At 25.9% G+C, this 10,714-nt stretch overlaps 1 protein-coding gene and 1 long non-coding RNA gene across 4 annotated transcripts; both read left to right on the top strand.

The window, feature by feature from the left end:
- Nucleotides 1-2,001: 2,001 nt before the first annotated feature.
- Nucleotides 2,002-3,013, top strand: LOC145743008 (uncharacterized). Its single transcript, XR_014280978.1, has 3 exons — nt 2,002-2,180; nt 2,817-2,863; nt 3,003-3,013. It is a non-coding gene; the product is annotated as an uncharacterized LOC145743008 (long non-coding RNA).
- Nucleotides 3,014-4,320: 1,307 nt separating this feature from the next.
- Nucleotides 4,321-9,104, top strand: LOC145743006 (receptor-interacting serine/threonine-protein kinase 2-like). Of its 3 annotated transcripts, XM_082560860.1 has the most exons (11): nt 4,321-4,517; nt 4,727-4,894; nt 4,971-5,015; nt 5,278-5,451; nt 5,617-5,661; nt 5,859-6,029; nt 6,137-6,181; nt 6,574-6,744; nt 6,821-6,916; nt 7,415-7,581; nt 7,699-9,104. In XM_082560860.1, exons 1-11 carry the CDS (start codon nt 4,509-4,511, stop codon nt 8,555-8,557), a joined length of 1,950 nt encoding a protein of 649 aa, XP_082416986.1. In that variant the 5' UTR covers nt 4,321-4,508; the 3' UTR covers nt 8,558-9,104. The 3 variants fall into 3 exon arrangements, with proteins under 3 accessions (XP_082416986.1, XP_082416988.1, XP_082416987.1); XM_082560862.1 differs by having other exon boundaries at nt 4,321-4,894; nt 5,256-5,451; XM_082560861.1 differs by lacking the exon at nt 4,971-5,015.
- The last annotated feature ends 1,610 nt before the right edge of the window (nt 9,105-10,714 follow it).

Genomic DNA, 10,714 nt, shown 5'->3' on the forward strand with positions numbered 1-10,714 from the left:
TGTTGTTTTATTAGTGTTAGTGCAACAAATGCAAACTATTGGACTACTAATTAATATATAAAAATAGGTTGTTAAATGCAACCAAACTAATTAAATTTCACAATCAAAACCATATAAATAAAAAAAGAAAATAACTTAAATAGGTATCCAGACATTTTGGCCTGTGGACCTCTCGGCACAGACACCTCGGCCCGAAGATTCTTTTCAAAACAGCGGGCCATTTGCACTTTAATCACCGCAGAAAATTTTATAATCGCGTATTCATAATCAAATAAAACTTTACAAAACAAACTTTGTGGCCCATGTACATAATTTCAATTGCCAGTGAATTCAAAATTTCGTAAAGCAGATTATTTTATCATCGGTTGTTATTCAAAGATATATTTAAATTACTATCAAACAAAAAACCTTGTGACATCATATTACAAATATACGTTAGTATTTTGCCAGTATTTAAACGTCCTATATTTACTTGCTTCGTTCTGCAGACAACGATGAAAATTATAACATTTTTTAAATAAGATTTAAAATAAATAATGCAGAAAACTAATGGTGGGCAAATGTACATAAAAAGAAATTAGTTTTACATTTTTAAAACAAGTTAAGGCATCAATAAAAAAATAAAAGAAACTCTAGTAGGCTATGTATGCATTTTTGTACAATTTAACGCCCGTTCACACTGCGTACGCAACGTAACCAAATGCAAACTTGCGCAACCATTTAAAATGAACAGACTCGTTCACACGTACGAAATTTTGCAAAAGTTACGTAAGATTTCGTAAAGTTTTGTGGCTAGAGCAAAATTTACGCAAGATTTCGTAAGCGGTAAACTTTTATTAAATATTTTATATAAAAATTAAAAAAAATTTCTAGAACTCGTAAAGTACTTAACGCAACGTTACCCTGTCGTGTTAACAGGCCTTTATCCTCAATGTCGGAGGGTAGATCCTAGGCCCTTAACATAAGGTTACACTTGTTACCTCGACCAAGTTTTATATTGACTTATAGGCAGTTTGGGACATTATTAATAAAACGATATATTTTAGTCTCGGAAGCATAACGTAACGTTTGTAACACCTTAGTCAAGAAGCTACGACATCAAAGTGGTGATCAAACTTTTAATCTCATATTGTTAAGCCTAGTGTTTTAATCACTACCTCACGCCAGGCCACTACATATTTATTTAAAGCAAAAGTGGACAAATAACAATATTATTGTTTTTTTTAAAGCTACAGTGGAAACTTTAATTTGATAAAAACAAAATTTACACTTTACTATAAGAATTATAATTTTGATCATTTTACTCGTATATTTACCTTAAATATTGTTTAATTTTGTGTAATATAACATACAATAAAACTTAATTATTTAAGTTTATTTAGAAAATCGGCTAATATAGTTAATTTGTTTCAAATTTCTTTTTATTATATTTTGTTTTAATTTTTTTTATTAAATTCCTAATTTAAGAATAAATTGTTAAGTCGTATAGTTTTAAATATAGTGCATATAATAAATGAAAAAAATTCTTTTTTTTATGTCACAGGTATTTTAAGTAGCAAAATATTAAATTATATAAATAACAAAGCAGTTCAGTTTTTAAACGTAGATTAACTTAACGCGCTTTTAATTGCTTAAGACACAAATAAGATGAGCAACAATATTAACAAAGTTATATTTTAGTAGTGCCAATTGCAAATTTGTTTTACAGGTATTGGGTATAATCGGTACAGTACCTTACACATTGCCACAAGTGAGAAACGCACCTTTAGCTTTAAAGTGAAACGCGAGTCTGTACTCTTTTGTTTTTAGTTACACCATCTTTTGTATTATATTAAAACAATAGAGCGTTACAAGCACAATTTCTTTTTTTAGATCTTGTTTTTTGAAATTGAATTAGCCTAAGCTTTAAACTATAGAAATAGGTGAGGTTTATAGCTGTTAAACTACAATATCAATTAAAATAAGAGATACATTTATTTTTTGAAAAATAAAATCATTGAATAATATATGTGATACCTAGAAACAAGTATAACTAAAATATATATTGAATTTTTGTTAATAATGTTTTACTTTTAGTAAGTTTAAACGGAAGGTTTAAATAAAACCATTTGAATAATTGTTCTAGCAAGAAAAAGTAGACATTTCCACCAATATTAAATTACTGTAAAAAGGTAGCGTTGGTAAGAATATTTCAAGTTTTTAACAAAACCTTACTTTTTTAATTAATTTATAACATGCAAAGGTGGGCACAAAATTGATCGTTAATTAACAAAGTTTAGTTTTTCGTAAAAATTTAACTTTTAAGTTAACTTTAAAACTCGTTATCGGACTTGTGCACTTTTGTTAAATTGTGGTTTTATTAAATTAAGTCTTTTTCAATATTTTACAAGTAAATTTGAGGTAATATAGGTATTTATTTATGTTTAATATGGCCGTTTACCGGGTTTAAACGTCGGATTGTTTAAACGATGTTTGTAACTACTACCGGGCCGATGTTATTTGGGCATTATTTCAGTTTTAAAAAGTTTTTTTTAACTTACGTTTGTGTAGTTAAAATATCAACTAAGATAAAATTGATCCTTTTTTAAAAACGGGTCATTTCTTGGTTTGTTTAAATAAAATTTTAACGTTAACGGTTATCGATAACTTCGGTTACATTTCGTTTAATTTAAATTATAAATGTTAACAAAGTTAATGTATTTTGCAACGAATTACCATTTTGCGAAGTTACATTTTCGGTTAACTGTGCCCAGCTATAATAATATGTATACAACAAACACCTTATAAAATATAAATTGTTTAAATTTTTTTCTTAGGGAACACATAAATCACAAAACCTGAAGACCAAAAATGTCCGACGAAGGTAAATAAAATAATTTTTTTAATATAAAACATTTACAAGTAGATTTTTTTCTGTGTTTTAAACTAATATTATTTAAAAAAAAAAATTTTAATTAAAAATAAATATTTACATTTAATTTCTTAATATCTTTATTTTTTAGGACCATTTTGGGTAAGAACCAAAATTCTAATTTTTAAATATCTTAAAACAACAACAAAGTTTATATAACTGTTTCTAAACAAAATTGTATATAAAGTTCTTTTGCATTAACATTATTTACTTTATGTAAATACAGAATGCTTTGTTTAATTTAAATAATAAATACAACTGACTTACTTAATACTTAAAAATGTTAATGGTTTACCCTTATTACAATTTTAAATTTTTTTTATGTTTATGGGACAACAGCTTGTAAGTATTAAACAAAATTATTTTATCATTTTTTTAAATTATCATTTTTGTTATAATGATAATAATTCATTATTAATTAAAAGTTTAATATAACTGTTTAAATGACTAATTTAAGATAAAATATAAAAGTTTTTATGATTTAAATCTTTGTTTTTATGTTTATGGAACGACAGCAAGTAAGTATTAAACAAAGTTATGTTAACGTTTTTACAATTATTTATTGTTACATAAATAGTAATTTATTATTACTTTAAAATTTATTGTTATTGTTTACATTACTAATTTCGAGATAAAATAAACAAGTTTTTAATAATTTACACAAATTTAAACAAAATTATTATAACATTCCCAAATTTCCTATTTTTGTTATATAAATATTAATTTCTTATTTATTTAAAGTGTAATAACTGTTTAAATGACTTATTTAAGATAAAATATACAAGTTTTCATGATTTACATTTTTGTTTTTATGTTTATGAAACAACAGTATGTAAGTATTAAGCAAAAATATTTAAACAATTTTGAAATTATTATTTTTGTTATATAAATATGGAATTTATTAATTTATAGTTTAATATAATTCTTTAAATTACTAATTTTGAGATAAAATATACAAGTTTTTATGATTTACATTTTTGTTTTTATGTTCATGGAACAACAGGCTGTAAGTATTAAACAAAAATATTCTAACATTTTTGAAATTATTATTTTTGTTATATGAAGGAAATAAAATTTGTTTATTAGTTTAAAATTTAATTTTAATGTTTAAATAGCAAATTTTATGTTTAAAACGGGTAATTATTATGACTTACATTTTTATGTTTATGAAACAACCAGTTTGTAACTATTAAACAAATTAAGAAAACAAAGTTAGAATTTTAATTTTTTTTACAAAATTTTTATTTTTTTTTAAAATATTTTTTCACTATATAATTTTTGTAACATACCATATGATAGTTTTTTTTTAATTAAAAAAATGACATATTACTGTAATGTAGTAAAGTTATTATTTATTTTGTAATGTTAAGCTTATGTTTAATATGTTTAATAACAATGTTCTAAATAAATACCTACTAATCGTTTTACAAAAACTTTTATTAAAAAAAATAATAACAAGCAAAAAAAATGATTTTAAATCTAAATTAAACTACTGAATAAAAATTTATAAATATTAATAACATAAACACAAACAAAAAAACATTAATTTTTGTTTTATTAGCCACTAGAGAGAGCTAAATCTAAATATAAAGCCGACATGCACAACGTGAGCATCAATAACTTACAAAATTAAAATAAATTAATTAAATTTGTTTTAAATATTTAATGTATTCCAATTGTAATATTTTCTACTATTTCATTATTTACTAACCCTAAAATACTTATATGTTCATAAACTACGAAAAATTAAATAATCGCATAACAATTTACACTGGATAAACAGATATATATTTAATGTTAAATTATTTTTAAAAGTTTTGTATAAACCAAGCTTTAACTGATGAAGAGTTTGAAAACCAACATCAAAAAACATTCCAAGCTGGAAAGGAACTTCTTTATTCTAATTCTGATACCCAAAAGTTTAAAGATTTTATTGAGAATTTGAAAGAAGAATATAAAACCACCAATGACAAAAACAATGAGGTTGAGAAATTTAAGTAATTTTTATGGATAATTAATTAGTAATTTTTTATTTAAATATCTTAATTTTCGTTTAAAGAAAATACTTGAAGCACAAAGTGAATACAAAAAAGAAATGAAAAAGGTAGTTTTCATTAGTTAAAATGTCAACTAACTTAAATGTGTCACCAAAAAATCAACTCTGTGTTAAAAAAAAAATAAAATTTTTATTAAGAAACTGTTAATTTACAAAACATGTTCTAATTTAAACAAAGAGGTAAAACTGTAATTTGTTTGCTACATAAATTTTAACAAAAATCTTTTTAAAATTATGTTAGTACAAATAAGTATTACAATATAACAAATAACAAAATTGGTCTTGTAGAAATAACATATTTTATTGGTAGCAATGTGAAAACCGTGCTTTCAATGAACAAGAATTTGAGAACCAACATGAAAAAGTAATAAATATTGTTAAAGAAATGCTTCATCCTAATCTTTTTGAAAACAAAAACTTTCAAGAATTTGTTCAATTAAAGAAAATGGAATTTCAAGACAATAATAATGCAAGAAATTTAAAGGTACATTTAACATAACACAGTGTTTTATATAAGAAATTTTTAAACAATTATTTTCTTCATTAAAAAATGATGTATTTTTAAATATTAGTTTTTTTGTTATGTAAGTTATTCTCTAATTACATTGTGAATATGGTAGTTTAATAAATAACAATAATTATATTAAAGGCGACCAGTCAAGCTAAAAACAAATATGAAGAAATCATATTAAAAGCAAGTATCATTTAAATGTGCAATTATCTTACTTTAAGCAAAATTTAAAAAAAAATGTTTTTAATTAAGAAAAATATAATATACAAACATCAATGTAATAATTTAAAATTCAATTTTAAACTTAAATTCTATGCAAACATTTAGGTAAAAAATTTAAGAACAAACATATGCATAACAAACTTATATTCTTTTAATAGTTATGTACAGATCAGGCTTTAAAGCAAGAAGAGTTTGAAAACCAACATCAAAAAGCAATAGAAGAAGCCCTAAAATTACTCCCGTCTGGGCTTTCTAAAAACACTGGGTTTTTAAGTTTTATAAAGGATATGCGGTGCAAACATGAAACCATAAACCAGGAAAACAACAATGTAAGAATTGTAAAAGTTTAAGTTATATTATATTTTTTTATGGATTATTAATTTATCCTAGAGTAAAATTGTTTTTAGCAAAATGTTTTATTTCTAAAATTTTTTAGAAAATACTTAAAGCACAAAGTAAATACAAAGAAGAAATGGATAAGGTAGATTACATCTCTTAAATATAAATAAACAATTTTTTTAATACATTTTTAATTTCAAATTTAAAAATGGTAGAAAAGGTATAGTTAACAAAACTGAGTTAATTTTCTTATTTAACCCTTTTCAACATTTAGTTTGTCATATAAGGTCTGTTGTTACCATTTAAAAATAAGTATCAAAATTTAAATAAATGTAAATAGCATAAAATTGTTCAAAATCTTTTTTTTAATGTTTTTATACTTTAAAAATTGTAAGGTAACAGCGAAGGCTATTTTAAAGTTAAAAACTTTTTTAACTAATTAGCAAACACAATTTTAAAGAATTAACTAATTTGTAAAAATATGGATATTGGTTAATAAAGAAATACCATTAAAAAATATTTTCAACTATTTAGATTTGCAACAACCATGCCTTAAATGACATAGAATTTAAGAATCAACATGAAAAATCATTAAAAGTTGTTAAAAAATTACTTCACCCTGTTTTTTTTAACAATAAAAACTTTCAAGATTTTGTGGAAATGGCTAAAACTCAATATATTGAGGATAATACCAGTAATTGGCAGGTAAAGTAAACTTAATTTACTTTATTAACATGGTTTACTTTGGTTAATATAAAAAAGGTAAAAAATGTTTTTGTAGATGAACAACATTCTTAAACAAAACCTAAACAATGTTGAAGAAGAAAAGGAAAAGTTACTCACCGATATTGGAAACCTAACTAAAAAAAATCGAAAGGTTTTTATAACATTGTATTTAAAATGTTTTTTTTTTATAAATAGATTGGATAAATTAAAATAGGTATCCAGAATTTTAAAAACCTTTTTTAGTGTTATTTATTAACTTAATAAACTGCTAAATTTATACTATAGCATCTGTTCATAGTTTCTAACTTGAAATGTTTTTTAAAAAAGGGATTTTAAGGGGTTACGAAAATCTTGCATACTAAAATTTTAAGCTAAGGCATAGGACAATATAGTATTTTAATGAAGCCAAGCTAAGGCATAGGACAATATAGTATTTTAATGAAGCACTAGTATATTCCCCACCCTAGGTCTGTATTTAAATTCTCATATTAAGATGGTAACTTGCAATTAATATAGGCATGTGACAAATTACCAGTGCACCACAGATTAGACATACATATGTTTTACATTAAACTTCAAAACACATAATATTCGTAATAAACTCATAAAAAGGTTAAGAACCCTTAATCTAAACTAAATAATTTTACAGTATTATGACCCAAGTCAGGTTGAAATTAACCTTAAAGAAAAAGGTTTTCTTGGAAGAGGAGGTTTTGGTTGTGTGCGTCTTGGTTTTCTGCAACATTTTGGAGTTATTGCTATTAAAGCTATCCCATTAACAGGCTCTAAAGATGAAATTGTTAAAAAAAAGAAAAAGTAACTTGTTCTTTAATTCAACTTAACTTTAAATCTATAATTGTTATGAAAAAAGGGGTTTGTTTTGTATAACCTATAACATAATATTCAATTCATTACCAACATTTTATTTATCAGAATTATGCATGAAATTGATATGTGTTTACATGCCAGTCACACCAATATAGTCAGTTACATTGGCTATACAGAATGGGGTCCTTATCCACAAACAACTGGAATTATTATGGAGTACATGCAGTGTGGCAACCTTAAAACTTTAATGATAACAAAAGCAGATAACATTAATATACCAATAGCTGTAAGGCTACAATTTGCTTTTGAAATTGCATGTGGACTTTCTTTTCTCCACAACTTGGATAAAGATCAAAGAATGACACATGGAGACTTGAAGATCGAAAACGTCCTTCTTACAAGTGATCTACGATGCAAAATCTCTGATTTTGGTGGAGCTGACTTCGCAACTGTTACTGATCCTGGTCAATCTAGTGTTGTCCCAGCAAAAAGGGGTGGAGAACATACTTGGCTCTATACAGCTCCAGAGAGATTAGAAGACATGAGGTTAAAAGTTACGACAGCAATGGATGTGTACAGCTTCTCCATGATGCTCTTCATGATTCTTGCCCGGCAACCTTCATGGATAAACGGTGTAAGCATTGAAAGAGAAGAACATGTTAGTTTGGTGAAAAGGAGAGAACGCCCAAATTTGCAAGAGATCACAAATTTGGAAAAGTCAGTTTCCCCCCAAGATGGCAAACTTGTCACATTCCTCCAAGATCAAATGCAAAAGTGTTGGAATCAAGATCCGAAATCCCGTCCCAAAATGATCGACATAAGAGATCAAATTGACACAGAGCTTGCAAGAGAAAGTGATGTGGAAATAAAGCATCATGTGGTGGATATCATTGAAAAAATAAAAATTTCGACACCATTTAAATCTACCACTTCCTTTGAGCCAATTGAAAACTACAAACTTTAATTTTTTCGGAGACTTTTTGATTTATCAACATGTTTCTTATTAACAAGAACTATTAACAAGAGGGAAACTATTAACTGTAGATAAAGCTTCATGCATAACAGTCTGCATTTATTGCAATTATATACTTTTTGTTGAATATTAACAGTGCAAAAATGTTAAAATCTAATGATCGACTACATTTAACCCCTATTTTCATAGCAATGGGAAGCACATTACCAACATCACACTTAACCAGAATTCCCTGCATAACCTGTACATAGATGAACAGCGACTTTGCCACAAACAAAAAACAATCTATACACTTTTAAATGACCTGATTAAAAAGACATTCGCCACTTTAAGATACTAATTAAGAATTAGTTGTTAATTGCAGCATAGCGTTCTAAATCTAACATAATATGTGGTGTTGCATTAGTTTAGCCACCCAGCTGATTTTGTAATCTAACTTGTAATCAAATTATTTTTTATCGCTTTGCAAATTAAAATACGTATAAAAATATTACAAAAAAAATCAACTAGTTATGTTAACCATTGTAAATAAAAAATGATTGACAAAATACTTTTAATTTTAGAATACAATTTTTTATAATATAAAACAAAAATTTTTGTGCAAATTAAATTTAAAAGAAAAAGGCTATATTACTTCTATCATCAAAGCAAGATCGCCTGCTAAAACATCAGCCAAGAACATTTATTTGTATTGTTTGATATAAGTCTGGCAAAAATTTATTAAATTAGATAAATTGATAGCAAAATATACAGTCAGACAGTTTTTCCATTAGCTGTAGACTTTATGGAACACAAATGTTTAAACATAAGATTAATTGTTTTTAATAGTTTTTTTAAAAAATCATTCTAGTTTATAATTAGATGTAAAAAGTAAGGTATCGAGAGCAGGGGACCAGAAGACTCGGCCGTGAGAAGATTCGGCCAGAAGATGCAAAATCTTAGATTTTATTGGAGCTGACTTTGCAACCATAACTAACCCTAGTCAATCTAGTGTTGTTGCAGCAGAAAGAAGGGGAGAGCATACTTGGCTCTATACAGCTCTAGAATAATTATAAAACATGGGGTTAAAAGTTACGACAGCAATGGATGTGTACAGCTTTGTCATAATGCTCTTCATGATTCTTGCCCAACGGCATTCGTGGATAAACGGTGTAAGCATTGAAAGGGAAGAACATGTTAGTTTGGTGAAAAACAAAAAACGCCCAAATTTGCAAGAGATCACAAATTTGGAAAACTCAGTTTCCCCCCAAGATGGCAAACTTGTCACATTCCTCCAAGATCAAATGCAAAAATGTTGGAATCAAGATCCGAAATTCCGTCCCAAAATGATCGACATAAGAGATCAAATTGACACAAAGCTTGCAAAACAAAGTGATGTGGAAATAAAACATCATGTGGTGGATATTATTAAAAAAATAAAAATTTCGACACCATTTAAATCTACCACCTCCTTTGAGCCAATTGAAAACTACAAACTTTAATTATTTCGGAGACTTTTTGATTTATCAACATGTTTCTTATTAACAAGAACTATTAACAAGAGGGAAACTATTAACTGTAGATAAAGCTTCATGCATAACAGTCTGCATTTATTGCAATTATATACTTTTTGTTGAATATTAACAGTGCAAAAATGTTAAAATCTAATGATCGACTACATTTAACCCCTATTTTCATAGCAATGGGAAGCACATTACCAACATCACACTTAACCAGAATTCCCTGCATAACCTGTACATAGATGAACAGCGACTTTGCCACAAACAAAAAACAATCTATACACTTTTAAATGACCTGATTAAAAAGACATTCGCCACTTTAAGATACTAATTAAGAATTAGTTGTTAATTGCAGCATAGCGTTCTAAATCTAACATAATATGTGGTGTTGCATTAGTTTAGCCACCCAGCTGATTTTGTAATCTAACTTGTAATCAAATTATTTTTCAATGCTTTGCAAATTAAAATATGTATAAAAACATTACAAAAAAAGCAACTAGCTATGTTAACCATTGTAAATAAAAAATGATTTGACAAAATACTTTTGATTTTAGAATATAATTTTCTATAATATAAAGAAGAAAACTTTGTGTAAACTAGATTTAAAAGAAGAAAGCTAGATTACTTCTATCACCCAAGCAAGATCGCC

This window comes from Corella eumyota, chromosome 2 (genome assembly GCF_963082875.1).
Source record: "Corella eumyota chromosome 2, kaCorEumy4.1, whole genome shotgun sequence".
Taxonomy (NCBI): Eukaryota; Metazoa; Chordata; class Ascidiacea; order Phlebobranchia; family Corellidae; genus Corella; species Corella eumyota.